The 16,807-nt window shown below is 44.4% G+C and overlaps 1 protein-coding gene across 4 annotated transcripts in view; it reads right to left on the reverse strand.

Annotated features, from left to right (window-relative positions):
- Positions 1–14,596, reverse strand: part of LOC104139552 (DDB1- and CUL4-associated factor 10) — a 34,802-nt gene extending 20,206 nt beyond the window's left edge. Inside the window, exons 1-2 of one of the 4 annotated variants that reach the window (XM_068925346.1) lie at positions 14,185–14,596; positions 9,110–9,223 (exon numbers count right to left, since the gene is read on the reverse strand). In XM_068925346.1, the coding sequence (XP_068781447.1) occupies positions 9,110–9,223; positions 14,185–14,549 (479 nt within the window). In that variant the 5' untranslated portion in view covers positions 14,550–14,596. The remainder of the gene's footprint in view (positions 1–9,109; positions 9,224–14,184) is intronic. The other 3 variants (XM_068925347.1, XM_068925349.1, XM_068925348.1) reach the window with 3 other exon arrangements.
- Positions 14,597–16,807: the final 2,211 nt, after the last annotated feature.

A 16,807-nucleotide genomic window follows, 5' to 3' on the forward strand; every position in this document is an offset into this window, starting at 1 on the left:
ATACATTAGCTTTCCTTTGGCCATTTTTTTTTGTTTTGTCATATGCATAAGAGAGGGATGATATACTTTACATTACAGGTCAATTATCATGGCTGAAGTTAGAAACGAGAACAGGAACAGACTGCAGTGATTAAAATATATATATATATATCTTCAAACAAGAGAAACTGCATTTTTCTCAGTGGAGATAGATGTACCTCCCATGATTGATATCAATAACAGAAATAATGAATGTATTTACTTCCCTTATCTTGAGGATTGCAGAAAATGAATGCAATGGATCAATGACATTGTGTTTCAGAATACTGAGACTAATCCTGTGTTACTGACCGAATTTTCCAATTTTAAGGGACTGTACTATATGTGGATTAGAAAGAACACTAACCTGACCTGGACAGGATATTCTAACTCTATCTAGTTGTTTGTTTTTTGGTTTGGTTTGGGTTTAGAGGTTTTTTTTTTTGGGGGGGTGGTGGATGTAACGCAAAGCAGTTCACTATTTTTAATCAGCTGTTTCAGAGGAAATAATTATATGATGTAAAGCTAATTGCATTTCAAATTGTATTGGTAATAATAGCGATAGCAATACTGCAATGCATATTATAACGGAATCTGAACATTTAAACAGACTAATCCATCAGTCATTTTGGATGCTCACTCTGAGAGCTCAATGGATTAGTGGTGCATTAAGAGATCTAGAAATGCATTACAAAAAATAAAGTTATAACAAATGGGTTTGTCCTACTGGGATACAATCTGAAGAATCCTTTGCTCCTACTGAGGCAATAACTAATTTTACATGGTACCAGTTAGCAGTTCAAGATTCTCAAGTATGTTACTGGAAATGGATGCATGTGTGGTGTTTCCCTTCATCCAGTTTGGTGGGGATTGCATTAGAAAAACTGAACCCCCTATGGACAAATGTATATGTAATGTCTCTAATGTACAGATAAAGGATGAAGCATCAGCAGCGTCCATCCATGTCATGCATCAACTATGGTATAATCATGCTTAGATAACATGGAAGGATACCACGCTAGAATTTGTATGGGGTCACTAGAACAAATTTATTAGGGAATCACAAAAAAAGAACAAGAAGCTAAAGCATTAATAAAGAGACACCAAGCTGGGAAACTTGATATTTTATTAGAAAGCCAATGGTTACTGCATTTAGAAAATGATGGAGAGATCCTAACTATTCACCATTGGTACAATATTTTTAATCAGGTATACTACAAAGGAAATAACTATAGGATATAACACTAATTGTATTTCAAATTGTGTAGCGAGAACACCTGCAGAAGATCTGGTGAGGAGTCAGTGACTGGCAGAGTATGTGGTAGCAGCCCCAGTGTGTGAAAATACACACTCACCGAATTCCCAGCAGGGCCAGGCATGCGTATTCTGTTTTGTCAACAATGTCTTGCTGCTTCCCAGCCAGTAGCGACTCAAGGTTAGCACAGCTGAGATAAGGAAATAGCTCTAGTGGATTTAAGGGGCCCTTAGGATACGACGAGTTGAGTCTCGCCTGGGCATCTGACCCGTGCATCTGACCTGTGCACCCAGCAGCCTCCCATCAGCAACTCCTCCGTGCAGCTCCCGGAGCTCCCCGTGCAGTATGGAGTGTAAGTAAGTTCTTCATTAAATCTATCCTGTTCAACCCCTCATGAACCTTGAGTGTCTCTCTATGCCAGTACTCGACCCTCCCTTTCCCACCCTGCGGTCACAAACGGTACTGTTAATAATAGTGCTAGTATACTGCAATGCACTACATGGCACTTTGTGTGCCTTTGTGCTATGATTAATAAGATCCCAATATTTTTTAAGTATTTAAATATTATTTACAATCTGTGAGATCCAGATCGTCAATATATTAGAATGAATCACGAGGTATCTGTATGTTAATGTCATAAAGGCCTCTTTTTGTGCAAGTTTGCATGAACAGGTTCTATAGATACCTATAGGCTTGGATGGAAAAATAAATACCAGAAAACAGCAGGCTGAAGAGAGGAAAAGCACATGCTGAGTAGTAGCGTGTGAAAGTCTCCCAAAGACTGATAAGCTCCAAAAACCAGTGGTCCTGTTGAACCTGCAAGAACCAATGAACTCAGAACACCAAGAGTGTACAAAATCTGTCCAAGGCCACCAGTACATACTGGCATCAGCAATGGGTTGTGTAACTCAGACTACATCCAAGAGGGCCATGGCTGCTATATGCAGACAAAGACTACAGGATTATACACACATCTGATGAAACAAAGGACCCCTGAAGGACTCTCTGAACATTTACCTGGAAGTCACTGGCACATCAGTACAACTCTCTGCTTCTGAGTATACAGCTGGTGTTGGCATCTTAGCTGTTTCTCAAACTGGGTAACTATAAGAGACTGTGTGGGTAAGTAAGTGAACTGTGTGAGGGAATATTTTAATGTGTTGTATCTCCTTTTAATGTGTTGTTATCTCCTATTAACTGTAACAGCTTGATTCTATTAATAAGAACAACTTAATTAATAAAAGATGTTCTAATAAACACTGGTAGTGATCTGGGTCTCCCCCTGATTCAATCCCCTATTGGAGGAAAGGAAATTGACAACATAAATATAGTTCATTCCAATGCAGATGCTGTCTGAACCAAGAGGGAGACTGTAGAGAGTTGTAACAGAGAAATTAAGATAGGTATAAATAAAATATGAACATACAATCATAGACTCATAATTTAGGTCAGAAGGGACTTTAAGAGGTCATCTAGCCCAATCCCCTTCTCAAAACAGATCTAATTAGATCAGGTTGCTCAGTGCAGTCGAGTCTTGAACACCTCCAAGGATGGACATTCCACAGCCTCTGGGCAACCTGCTCCAGTATCTAACCAACCCCATGATAAACTTTTTTTTCCTCCTATCTAATCAGAATTTCCCATGATCCAATTTGTGTTCATCATTGCTTCCCATCCTATCACCATGCATCTTCAAGAAGAGTCTAGCTCCATCTTCTCTGTATCCTCTGCTCAGGTAGTTGCAGATAGCAATAAGGTTTCCCCTTAACCTTCTCTTCTCAAGGCTGAACAAACCCAGTTCTCTCAGCCTCTCTTTGTACATCATGTTCTCCAGCCCCCGACCAGCTTGTTGGCCTTCCACTGGACTTGTTCCAGTATGTCATTATCCTTCTTGTACTGGGGAGTCCAGAACTGGACACAATACACCAGAAGCAGTCACACAATTGCCAAATAGAGGGGAAGGATCACTTCCCTAGACCTGCTAGCTACACTCTTACTAATAAAGGCCCACCACATTCTGGGCTGCTTTGCTGCAAGGGCACACTGCTGATTCATGGTCAACTTCTTGTCCACCAGGACCCCCAGATCCTTTTCTATGGAGCTACTTCCCAGACAGTCAGCCCCTAGCCTATATTGTTATTATTCCATCCCATATGCAGGACTTGGGATCTGCTCTTGTTGAACTCCATAAGGTTCCAGTCAGCCCTTTTCTCCAGCATGTTCAGGTCCCTCTGACTAGCAGCCCTGTCCTCCAGTATACTGACTGCTCTCCCCAAAGCAGCGTCATCCACAAACTTGCTGAGGGTGCATTACATCCCATCATCCAGGTTGTTAATGAAGACAAACAGTACTGGGCCCAGTACTGGTCCCTGAGTGAACCTACTAGTAACTGGCTACCAGCTGGACTTCACACCACTGATCACAGCTCTTTGAGCCAGGTAGCCCAGCCAATTTTCCACCCACCTTATCATCTACTTGTCCAGCCCATATCTCACCCATTTGGTGAGAAGGAGACTGTGTCAAAGGTCTTGCTAAAAAAATCAAGGTATACAACATCCACTGCCATCTCCTCTTCCACAGTGCAAAACACCTCATCATAGAAAGCATGATTTGCCCTTGGTAAATCCATACTGGCTGCTCCCAATCACCTTCTTGTCTTCCATGTGTTTAGAAATGGCTTCTAAGAGGATTTGTTCCATAATCTTCCCAGGGACTGAGGTGAGGTTGACCAACTGCCATGCTTGGTCAACCTTCTGCACATTGGAATGGATGAGGCTCGTGCTTTGAGGAAGCCATCCTTGAAGATTAGCCACGTCTCCCAGGCCCCTTTGCCCTCCAGGGCAGTTTCCCACAGGCTACTGCCAAGCAGGTCTCTGAACAGGCTAAAATCTGCTCTTCTCAAGTCCAGGGTTGTAATTCTGCTGTTTATTTTGCTCACTCAGGATCTTAAACTCCACAGTCTCATGGTCACTGCAGCCAAGGCTGCCCTTGACCTTTACATCATACAACAGTTCTTCCCTGTTCGGAAGTAGAAGGCTGTCACAAGCAAGACAGTCTCGACTCTGGGAATTTCACCTAATTTAATTTATTGCCAATTAACAAACTTTTAATTATTGATTTAGATTTTGAGAAAGAAAGAAGACAGTTAAAGAAACATTTAGGGAAAACACCTTTCCTCCCCTTTCCATAGGCTCAACTTCAGTCCAAGACTTCTCCTTCTCCCTTCCTAGTCTCAACTCTCCTTGTTTTTCCTGCACGTTACACTCGGTCCCTCCCAAACCTCTCAGTGAGGTGATGGGCAGCGCAGGAGGTTGGGGGTCAGTGCATAGTGGTTTGTCTGCCACTCCTTGATTCTTACTCTTTTCTTCTGCTGCTCCTGGCTTCTTACTTGTTTCCTCTGCTCTGGCGTGGGTTCCTCCATGGGCTGCAGTCCCTTTGGGGGTGTACCTATTCCAGTGTGGCTTCCTCCACGGGCCACAGTCCCCTCAGAGGTGTACCTCCTCCAGCATGGAGTGCCTCCTTCCAAGAGTGCATCTCCAGCTGCACCCCCAACAATGTCCCCTTTTACTTGCCTCCTCCATTTCATTTCTCCAAACATGTCTCTTCATATTTCTCCTCATGTGTTCCCTTTTGTGTGTCCTCCCGCATCTCCTCACATCTTTCTGAACCCCAGGACACATCTGCTCCACAACTTGTGCCCTTGCTTCCCTTCAGGTTATGGTAATCCTCCTCCAGCATATCTAGCTTAAAGCTCTCCTCACTAGGTTAGCAAGCCTATTTCTAAAGACACTCTTGCCCCACCTTATCAGATGTATCCCATACCTGTTCAGAAGCCCTCACTCCTCAAAGAGGGTCCCATGGTCATAGAAGCCAAAGCCCTGCCTTCGACACCAGCTACGCAGCAAGGTGTTGACCTGCTGGATGAGCCCACTTTTGCTCAGGCCTTTCCCCCTCACTGGTAGGATTGAGGAGAACACCACCTGGACCCCCATGCTCTTCACCCTTGCCCCCAGAGCTCTGTAGAATCTCTTGATATGCTTCTGGTTACCCCTAGTAAAATTGTTGGTGCCCACATGGAAGAGCAGAAAGGTGTAATAGCCTGAGGGCCGGACAAGCCATGACAGCCCCTCTGCAACGTCCCAGATCCTGGCTCCTGGCAAGCAACAAACCACCCAAGACATCAGGTCAGATCAGTAGATTGGTGCCTCCGTCTCCTGCAGGAAGCAGTCTCCGATAACTATCACACACTTTCTCCTTCATGTGGACACAAGGTTTGGGCTCAGCTGGCTCTGATGAATCCCCGATGGATCTTTTTTGGCCTCACCAGTGCCCAGGGCACTATACCTATTCTGAAGTTACAGTTCTACAGGTGGAGCAGAAGCCTTTTTCCTGATGCCAGAAATTGCAAGCTTCCAGCTTTCCCCATCATGGCAGCCACCTTCCACTTCCTGTTTGACCATGACCTCCAGCTGTCCCTCCTTCCTTGCTTTGTGTGGCTCAGGCTCTTGTCTCTGCAGAGCTTCCATGAAGACCCTGTCAATCTCCTCTTCATTTTCCCTGATGATGCACAGCCTGCTCACCTCTTCCTGCAGCTCCTTGACCTGGTGATTCAGTGACTCGACCAGAGCACGTCTCTCACAGGAGAGGCCACCACTGCCCCCAGCCCCAGGAAGGTGCCAGGCACTCTCTGCAGCCCAAAACCTGGGCAGCAGCATCCTCCCCCTGGAGCTCTGTCTGAGTTGAGTCCTCCAATGCACCAAGGGCATTAGCACCAGTCCATGTCAGAGAGTGTGCCCTGCTGCATGTTGAGATCACTGTTGCACCATCTGCAAGCAGCCCTACCCAGCCCTGAATAGAAGTGCCAGGCCCCTCTGCGCCCCGATGTGCTAACTGCTACATATCTGTTGTTCTCTGTGTGCTTGACCCTCCCTAGTCAGGAGTCAGCCTTTCCCAGCAGTAGCCTAGATCCAAAGATGCCAGAAGCTCCCAGAACTGGAAGCAGAGCCCAGAATGGTCATACAAACTGAGAGCATCAACCACGAAAGGCAGCCCGAGCAGCATCCCAGCACCCTGCCCACACTCTACTCCATGAACTGCTGAGTCTCTGTTTGCAGCTCCTGTTCACAGTGCTTCAAGTCATGGTGCCCCTTAAGGAGCAACTAAATAGCAAATGGGAGTCACATGCAGGTGCTGCCACTCTAAGAGGAAACTGCCCCCCCCAACCCTGCCACATCCCTTCTTGGGAGACTAGGAGCCCACCAGAACACCTCGCAACCATGGTTCACTTAGCTTGCGAACGCTGTCATGAGGCTTAAAAGAGAACACAAACTAGAAGAAACAGCAGAACAAAGGTTAAAGGAATGATCTGTACTGATAATCAAGAACAGTTTTCCTAGTCAGTCAAATTGAAGAATGTATATTTTCTGTCAAGCCTCCAAGACATGCGCTCTTTTAAGACAACTCATCAGTGGAAGACCCTGCATTCTGACAGCAGGAGGGATAGCAACAAAACTGCATCATATCACACATGCTAATCTTTTTTCTGTTAGCCACCAATAAGATAATAGCAGAAGACCACTCCTAAAGGATATAAAAGATCCGTCTAAAAATTAGTTTGTTGTCATCAATGAAGAGGAACCTAGGAGACATGGTGAGGACTTGGATGGCCAGTGTCCCTTGTCCTATGGTTTGCGTACAAGTGATCCTGGACAGACTACTTGAACACATACATCTTGGTGTTTGCGAATATGAGATTGTGTAAAATTGACTTGCTCAGAGGTTTTGTATAGTAAAAATCTGCTTCCATAAAACCTCACATTGAGTTTTGTTATAGTAATTTACCTCAAAAGGAGAGCTTTAAGTGTTTTGAAGGAAAGTAGGAAGTTTACTATGCATTGATAGTCAGATGGTAAGCAGTCAATCTGCAAGTTATCTGCTTGAAGGCAATAGAGAAATTGGCATGCAAATAAAATTACACAGAGAAAAGACTTAAGAACCAAAAATACACTTGTGAAACTACACAAAGTTGAAGAGGAAAGCAGGAGGATCCTTTGAACAAGCAAATAGAGTGGCAGAAGAACCAGAAGAGCACAGCAACTAAGGGGTGAGAAATTTTCAAGAGCAGCACGACTAACTGCAGAGATGGCTAACAGGTCAGGGAGCCTGCAAATGGAATGCTGGTTCTGAGACATGACAAAAAACAGCTCACTGGAATCCCTGCACTCAAACCATCCTCACCAGGGTTCAGATACTGAATTCAAGATGTATGAAAATGGAAAAAATCTAGCTCCCCTTTGACTTCAAGATATGTTGGCAACATGATTATTTTTCAGCAAACTTTACCTGTAAACTAAGCACATATAATTAAAAACCACTGACACACAAGGCATCTAAAAAACCATGTGCTATTGTGAAAATGCAAGAGAAGAGCCTGGTAAGTTGCAATACAAGGGAGGTTTTGATATTGGAACAAATATCCAGCATGAATATTCTCTAAAAACAGCTGTTCCCATATTCCAAATAACTACACAGCAAGGAAGGGAAGCTCACTAGCAAAAAAAATCCCAGCACTACTAAGACCAGTTCTTGCTGTATCCCTCTACGTGCATCAGCTACCCATCTTTCACTTAGCCTCTGTCTGAAAGACATCGAACAGATCTAAAGCTTCAATCTCTGTTTCTAAGACGGACAGGCAGCTCCTGTATCCATGTTTACTTCAGGAACCTGGAAAGACATCAGTACTCCACACTTTATCACTTTATCCAGGCATTTTGGTGGTAAATGCTCCCACAGAGCAAGTGTGAAACTGACAGTGACAATTTTATTGCACCCTACAGTAATCTGAAAAGGAAAAGTGGAATTGACCACTTTCAGCCTAGCTGAAGCTTGAAGGAACTGGGTAAAGAGGCAGCAATGTTGTTCAGATGCTTAAAACAAACAAACAAACAAGAGTACTTCAAGTTCACACATGGAATTCTATCTTCAGACCCAGAACAGCTAGAAATGTAGAATATAATTAAAGGGAAAAAAACCTTACATTAAAGCATTGTTCATTTAGGATCCTGTGCTTGTTAGTTTCCCACTTCATCCTGATAAACAGGCAGTGGGATTTAAACCACAAAGACTGAATTCAAGTTGAAATGCAAAATACCATTTCACTTTCCAAGCTGTTCTATTTAATATCTGAAGCAAGACCACTGCCCCACTTTGCCTCAGATATATAGGAATTTCCAGACAGTGCCTCTTGCAATCCAGCCATTCCACTACTCTGTGCCAAACATCGAGAGCAAGAAGTCCTACAACAGGCAACATGGGATGATCTGCCCAGTGAAGGTCACACCCTAATTCCTGAAGTTGGAGATTGGTTTAAACGCATTGTTTTTCTCTCTCCTTATATTCTAATTTTGCATTAACAACTAACTCCAAATATCAGCCATGTCCATATAAACATCTGATCTTTCTAAAGTCTGGCCTTACACTTTAAATGTAAATCTGCATCGCTTGTTAACATTGTTTAAAAAAGCGTTCAGGCATTCTAACTCAGTTAAAACAAGCAGCACCGCCTTGAAGTCATACTTCTCCCCTCTCACAAACTGCAAAAAAGAACATTGACAGCATTACACACCACCACCTCTATTGGCTTAGTTGTTCTTCCTTTCCACACACAACCCCAACACAAGGGAGAAGGAAAACAGCATGCTGCAAACTGCAGCCTAATGGCTACACAACCTTCTTCTCTCCCAAAAAAGAGAGCAGAACAGAGTAAGTTATCACACTTCTGTGAAACAAGTATCTAAATTCAGAAAAAAATATTAATTTTATTCTTTTATGACTGACCTTATATTATTTACACAGTCCTCATGAGCTTCAGAAAGAGTTTTGATGTGCTCTGAAGATATAGGGTCAAAAAGCAGGACTTCAGTCTGTTCACAAGCAACTGTCAGCACTGACCTGAAGAAGGGCACAGAAAAAAGGAAGTGTATTTCCACTTAGTGAAAGGCCATGATGCTTGCACACATCTAGCTAACTTCCATTCAGCTAGCCTCACTGAAACACCACTTCACAGTTATTCAGTTTGGTTTTATGTTCACACCACACAGATTCTACACAGTGCTTATATTCTTAAATTGCCTTTTTGCACATACCTTCTTTCAAGCCCCCTCTAATTCACAAAAGTGTAGTGGAAACCGACATGCTCTTTTATTCAGTTAACTCCTCTACCACCTATTCAAGAGACCTTATCTCTTTTCAGTCTGGCTGTTGGCATAAATTGATGCACAGCCAGTATACTTACCAGACAAGCTATATGACCATTTTAATTCAGTGTTTTATAAAACCATATAAAAAAAGGCATATAACTGCTATGTATGTACTTCATAAGATTCAATGACAATGTGATTCAATTCACACAGTTAAGTATATTTAGTACAGTTTTAAACAAAACATTATTTGAGGGCACTCTGTCCCATCAATGCAGTGCTTTGTATTCTAACCCAGTGGTTCCTGGCTAGAAAAAAAAAAAAAAAATCAAGTTCTGTTCTAAGCATGAAAATTGCAGCTTTTTCTGTGCGCACAGATTTTGCGATTACTGCAGGAAGGAAAGGAAATAAAAGATGGCAGTAGTCAGGAGTAAGAGAATTTTATTCTCAAGTTCTACTGCAGATTTCCCATTTGACTATGCTTATTTTGCAGTCTCCCTCCATCCACTCACTGACAGCACTTTTCTAGGGTTTTAAGAAACTTAATTTGCTTTTCAGAGTGGCACCAGACCATCAGATGAAAGGCTCTACACAATGCAACAGACAGAGGTTGCACTACACAAGGAAGTGCATTTGGCAAAAGCGTTAGAGTACTCAAATGTTAGTCACATGTTATGCACTGACCAGTTATCAGATACATTTTTGAATGATTTACAATATCACTGTATTAGCTTGAATCAGGAGACAGACAACATAAGAATAAGATAAGATTTTCCCCAATCCCACTCCATTATCAACTATGACAGTATTCCTCTAAAAGCATTAAAGATTATTAACCAAATTAGATAACAATTTCATACCAGGCAGCTGCTGCTGAAAGTACAACCAAATTTGCTGCTTCAGACTCTCTCCCTACATAGTTTGAATTGCGTGGCCATTCAGTCTGGCCTCAATCCAGAAGCAGTAGGAAGAAGAGAAACACTGAGTGCGCTATTCAACAGAAGTTTAAAACCAAACTAAAAAAGTCAATACCATTCTTAATGAATAACCTGACCATTCAAGGAGCTTTGTTGACTGTCTATTTTTCCTACAACAACATAACATGAAGCCAGCACACGTCCAAGACAGAAATTAGATTGTTCAGAAGGTTTGTTAAAAACATTTGGCCATTCTACAACTCAACCATTTCTCACTAAAACTTTATAAAAAGTTTATATTTGGAATGAGTGTCAGCTTTTAAAGTAGCAAGAAGTCAAGAGGGGATTGCTATCAGATATCACTTGCTGTTAGTTGCAATGAAAAAACAAATCTTAATTCTCTGATGAAGTGTTTTGTTTTCTGAACATGACAGCATTGTTGTGAACATGATGGCCAGAGGCAGCAAAAGCAAAGCATCAGCACCAGGCTAAATTTGGTATTATCACAGATTTGGGCTGACACTGTGGCTAATTGTTACCAATGCTTTTTAAGAGTAATTCGGCACCAGCCACCAAAATGGCCTGTCATTGCTAGTCTAAGGACACACAAGAAAAGGTCTGGAGCAAGAGATAATACCTTACTAGATCAGCTGATTGGGGGGGGGGGACACCTTTCAGGAACTTGGTTTTGTTACCCACTTTAAAATGCACTTTTTCTTTTCCATATGAAGAAAAGATCTCCACTCATGCTCATCCCTCCATTCATGGAAATTGATTGTTGAAAACTTTTCCTAAAAGCTAAAAATTTAAAACCCTTTCCAGCATATTTCACCCATGGACACATTTATAAGAAAGAAGTCAAAGCTTACAAAAGTCAGAGAGGCACAGAAAGCATCAACTGTCCACAATTTGGGGAGTGTCCACTGTTGCATTAGCCTAGCCTGGTTTAAGTCATGACCACAGAATAACAACACCTGGCTTATAAATGCTAAGTAAATCTGATTCTCAATATCACTAAGACTACACTACTCTAGCAGACCAAACTGAACTGTCAGTGAAGTCGCCCTAAAGTGAAAGCTAAGGAGTTCTCCAGCATTACAGAAACTCTGACCAGTACAAAAACTGTACAATAGACTGAGTTATGGCAAGAGGGTAGTATGCCCCACCAAATCCCTGGTCAGCAAAACAACTCCTCAAGCAGCAACTCCCAAAAGATAGGCCAGGCCTTACTGGTGATATACAAACATCTTAAAGGTGAGACCCTCAGCCCAAGAGAGGGCTGCTCCCTGGCTCTAGAACAGTACTTTGAAGAGTTAGAAGCAGCCTTAGGATGGGCAGGGAACAAGAAAGCAAAACAGCTGCCCACTGCCAGTTCTCCTAAGTGAGGCTAGGTTACAAAGAGTTTGCAAGTCACCAATGTAAAGGACTGTTCTGGACAGCATGAGTTAGAGCAGGCCTGTGACTGCTCTAACTTGAGTCTATGCAGCACAGGATGAAGGGAGAAATAAACAAGGCTTAGGCCGTTTCATTTGGTATTAAGGTAACTGTGATGCAGTGTCATGATTGATTTAACCTAATTTAAGTCCAGATTGCTGGCCCTAGCACTCAACCACCCAAAAAACATGCCAGATTAGGGACCAGATTCCTTTGCAGACATATTCTTTTTGCTGGATTAATTTTAAGCTGGACAAAGTCTCTGATCTAGCTTGCAGTGCAACCTTACAAGTGCTATCACTGGCACAAGGGAAGCAGCAGGAATGCAGAACTACCCTTTTTGGTAGATGCTCACACAAATAATTTTAAGCCAGAGTGCAGTTGTAACATTAACACACATTATCGTGATCTACACTTTTTATGCTAGCATGGCACATCTACACATGGGGATTTTAACAACACATCACTGTAGCTAAGCTAGTAGAAGAGTCCTAGCCTAAGCAAGACCCTAGCCTCTTTCCTCCATGCCAAACTCATCTGAGGGCTTAACTCAATGCTTTGGGAAGCTCACGTTAATACCTAAGAACACATGGCTGACAACCTATGAAAGGAATGAATTTGTTGCAACATGATAATTGCCCCCAATTGTTTTTGATAATTACTAGAGCTTAAATTTGCCCTTCTTTGAAAAAATGCTGATAGAACAGACCAGAAGTCAAATGTTGCCATCAAAGCATTACCAAGGTAAAACTTGTCACGAGTCCAGGTAATCAGGGAAACTACAACTCCACTCTGATGAAACTTCTCTGAAAACTGAAAAGGTGACTAGTTGTCACAGATAGCATAGATTTCAAATTTGACTGTCCAAACAGAAAACACTGTTGAGCCCAATCTGGGCCACAGTCTCATTCCACCAAGAAAATTAACATGAAAGAATACTGCAAGACAATTATATACAGACATTTCTAAATTTAGCTTGCTCTATTTTGAGCAGGACTTCATGTTTTCCTTATTTAAGATGCATCTAACTCTTACTTGATTTAACATTCAACTCTGTCTATACTTTCATGTAAATCTGGAGAAGTACACCTCTAGCCTGTGAACACTGGATGCAAGCCCACAAAATTCAGATAATCAAAAAAAAAGTTTATATTTCAAGCCCATACCTCACACAGAAGTAGCAGTTTAGGGCTCTGAGGATGTCACACATTTTTTCCAACTAGCATAGACATTTTAAGAAATAACCCCAACTTGTTCTCAACCTCCTGCCTTAGTTTTTTGCCTCCTCCCCCCCCCCCAAAAAGGGGTCTCAAAGATACTGATGACACTGACAGGCAGTAGGAACTGTTATAGCTACTTGGGGCAAAATACCCTTGTTTGTCATAACTCCTATTCTATCAGTGCTGTTCAGCACCCATTGTTTGTAATGCATCTGCTAAACTTGAGTGAAAAGAATAAATCAGACAAAAAAATCAAAACTTGATAGCTGTGTGATTGTAAGTGAACACTTTACACTGTTGCACAGTGGAGACACAGATGCCCCACAGCACAAAGAATGCTTCTGGTCCTACTGGGCTTTACAAGACAAGCCCTTCAGTCTCCCCCAGATCATGTCTTGATTCACTTCCAAAAGATGCATGCCAAATGCTAGACTTTAGGCTACCCCCTGCCATTTACCTGCATCCATTGAGTCATTACAAGAACAGCCCCATCATAAACAAAAAGCATAGAGGTAACAAGGGCATACACATTTTTACTCAGCAGCTTAAGGTGGAATCCTCAGATACACACAACCACCATGAGCCAAAACAGGTTTTGCTCCTTTTAGTTATGCTAAAAGGCAATGGCACCGTTCATACTTACAGTCAGCAAAACTGAGCCCTGGCTGAATCCTGGCATGGTGTCACCAATCTCAAGGATGTCTTGCTAGGAAAAGCCAAGGCTGTGTTACCCATCACAGCATAAGCAGAGAGCCCTGGGACAATTATCCTGCAATCCAGCCCTGGAGAAACCTCTTCCCCCAGCAGGTGGGGGACTTGTAAGAGTGCCAGGAAGCCATAGCCCCTTGGTGGTCAGAAGAGGGTCAAGTCTGTGCATGTAAGTGGGGACCAGATGCCCACAAATAAGTCGGATCCTGGACAGAGCTGAGGGGGGGGGGGAGACATAGCACCCAGTGGCCAGCGCTACGTAATTGCGGGGGGGCCCGCAGCCTCTGGATGAGTCAGGGCAGGGCCATGGAGGGAAGAGGGGACGAGATCCATACTTCCCTAGAAGTCAGACAAGAGGTGTGTGTGTGTGTTTGTGTGCGCGCGGGGGGGGAGGGGAACTGCAACCTCCCGGCCGGAGTCAGCACAACACTTACCCGTCGGGCGAGTACTCGAGGTTGAAGACGGCGCCGTGCGTGCGGGTGCTGAGGTACACGGAGTCGGCGGGCTGGATGGAGCTGTACAGCCCGGTCATGGCACGAAAGGTGTCGCGGACCGGGTCCACCGCGGCGCTCCGGCCCAGGCAGCGCCCGCGCAGCCACTCGAACAGGCCGCCCCCCACCGCTGCCCTCGGGGAGGCGGGCGGCAGCGACTTGGCGGGAGGCTCTGTACCAGAAGGCGAGATAGGGGCTAGAGCCACACCCACTTGGCTACTACCACCACCGGAGGACTCCCTCATAGGAGCCTCCACCTTCCCGCATAATGCACTCATCCCCCCCTCAGTCCCAGCCATGAGCATCATCAAGAGCGCAAGAAAGACGTCACTTCCCCTCTCTCCCTTCCCCCCCCCCCCCCGCATGCACGACTGTCGCCACATGACCCGCCTCTCCGGACACACACCCTCCCCCAATCACGTGACACCTCCTCCTATACTCCCCAAATATTACCCTGCAAAGAGATATGGCCCGTTGAGTGAAGCTGTGATTTATGTGCTCCAGCTGGATCCTGGCTTCCTCCACCTCCTGAAAGTCCCTTCTATGCCTAAAGCAGGAGTTGCAATAGTAGAGCCTGCTCTGAAGCCTCCTGGAGAAGGAGAACATGCCCTGCAGGTGCCCAGGCCAAACTACACTGCCCCTACTGCTGCTTACAAAGAAAAGAGAGCAGAACAGATGCACAGAATGCAATGAGCAAGCTGTTTATAGAAACCCACCAGGAATGAGGCACAGGGAAGCCCTGCATCCACTATCATTCTACAGCTTAGCAGGGAAGGCTCCCCTCTCTGCTGTGCACAGTGCTCCCTGGCTTGGTAACAGGAACTGGGTTCAATGAACTAGCCTTCCCAAAGGCCTGATCCAAAGACTACACAGGTAGCTTCTACATCAACTGAGCTCCCAGTTTCTTCATCACATTTCCACCAGCAATAGCTGGACCAATTCCCCATCCCCCCCAGTTCTCACATGTGTGTACACACATTGCATAAGGCCCAATTGCTTTGAAAAGAAGTTATATTTCTAGCTGTTATCCTTACAAGTGGAGTCAAGGATCATAACATTACATTTTGTTCCAACATATACAAGATAAAGCAATCACATGTCATAAGCGTGGCTTTGTATGGCATTTCAACACAGTCAAGAAATTCACTTTTTGCTTGTGAGAAGGAAAATTCCTGTGTCCCAGGCATCTTCGTGGTCAAAACCATGTGCCTCCAGCTTCTGGAAATGCACTTATGTTATAAGCTCAACAAACCACAAGAGCAAACTCCTGCAGGTGCCAATCACTCAGGTCAGCCAGTTTCCAGTTCACAATGACCTGCAAGAAGACACAACCCAGAGAGTTAGAGGAAGTGTAGATAGAGCCAGTAAACAGTCTAGGTGGCTTATCATCTTTGTTGCATGAAGCAGAGAGGTGACAGCATACAGGCCTTTTCCCATTGCAGCTGGGCCAGGTATCCTGACTACCATGAGAAAGAATTGTGTATGTGGGTGGTGTGTTTTTTGTTTGTTTGTGTTGTTTTAAGTAATAAAAAACTCTCCCCTCCTCCCCTTAGGGACTGTAGCAGTTCTGCTGAGCAAACTGGAGAAGCTTTGAAGGTGGGACCCAATGCCATCAGCACACTGCAGCTTCTTGCTTTGGTAGCTGATCTGTCCACAGACATGCAGAGGCAGAACAACAAAAGACTGTCAGGGAGGGAGCAGTGAGGGCCAGCTGCTCCTGAAGAAATGGGGAGCAATAACACAGCCAGCAGGGCAGGGGCCTCACCAGCCAGGGCCTAGTCCCACAGTACCTGAGCAAGGTAGGCCTGGAGATGGCAGCCAGGTTCAGCCAAGAGTCCAGATAATCAGGCAAGTTTGCAGTGATAAGGGAGGTCTCTGAGGCCAAGCCAGGAAGTCAATCCACAAGTGAGAGTCAGGATCAGGTCTGGTAAGGGTAACTAGGGTCAGACAATTCAGTAATTGATAAGCAGGTCCATGATGACAAGGCAAGTCCAAGATCAAGCCAGGAAATCAGTCCACAGGTCAGGGTCCAAATCAACAGGGTCCATTGCCAGGTACAGGCATGGCTGTGGCTGAGCTGGAGACCAGCACTCCTATGACATAGCTCAGACAGGGACTAAAGGCCCAGGCCTGAGCTGAAATGGGACTCCTGGGCCGATGGGCAGGGGGTGTGGGTGAATGCTCCAGGTGAGGCTGGTCAGGGCTAGTAAGGGCTATTAGTACACTCAGGGCCCTGACACAGACATGGACAGTAGGTCAAGTGCTTTGTAGATTGATTGACCTTCCCCACTTCTTGCTTATGAAATTGAGGAGGATGCATAGACCACCCCCCCTCAAGGTCCTACACCCTTCTCCAGGGCTACCTCCAATCCATGTGTTCTTGGAATTGAGCCTTCAGTAATCAACCTGTGCATTTTGCATCATTACAGTAACACAGCACTGTGGTAAAATACTTTGTGGCAAGGGCAATCTGGCTATTCACCAATAAACCTAGTAAGGGATGTACCATATTAGAGCTCTAGCTATGTCTAATAGCTCCCCTCTCTGCCTATGTTGGGGACCACAG

This window comes from Struthio camelus, chromosome W, assembly GCF_040807025.1.
Source record: "Struthio camelus isolate bStrCam1 chromosome W, bStrCam1.hap1, whole genome shotgun sequence".
NCBI lineage: Eukaryota > Metazoa > Chordata > Aves > Struthioniformes > Struthionidae > Struthio > Struthio camelus.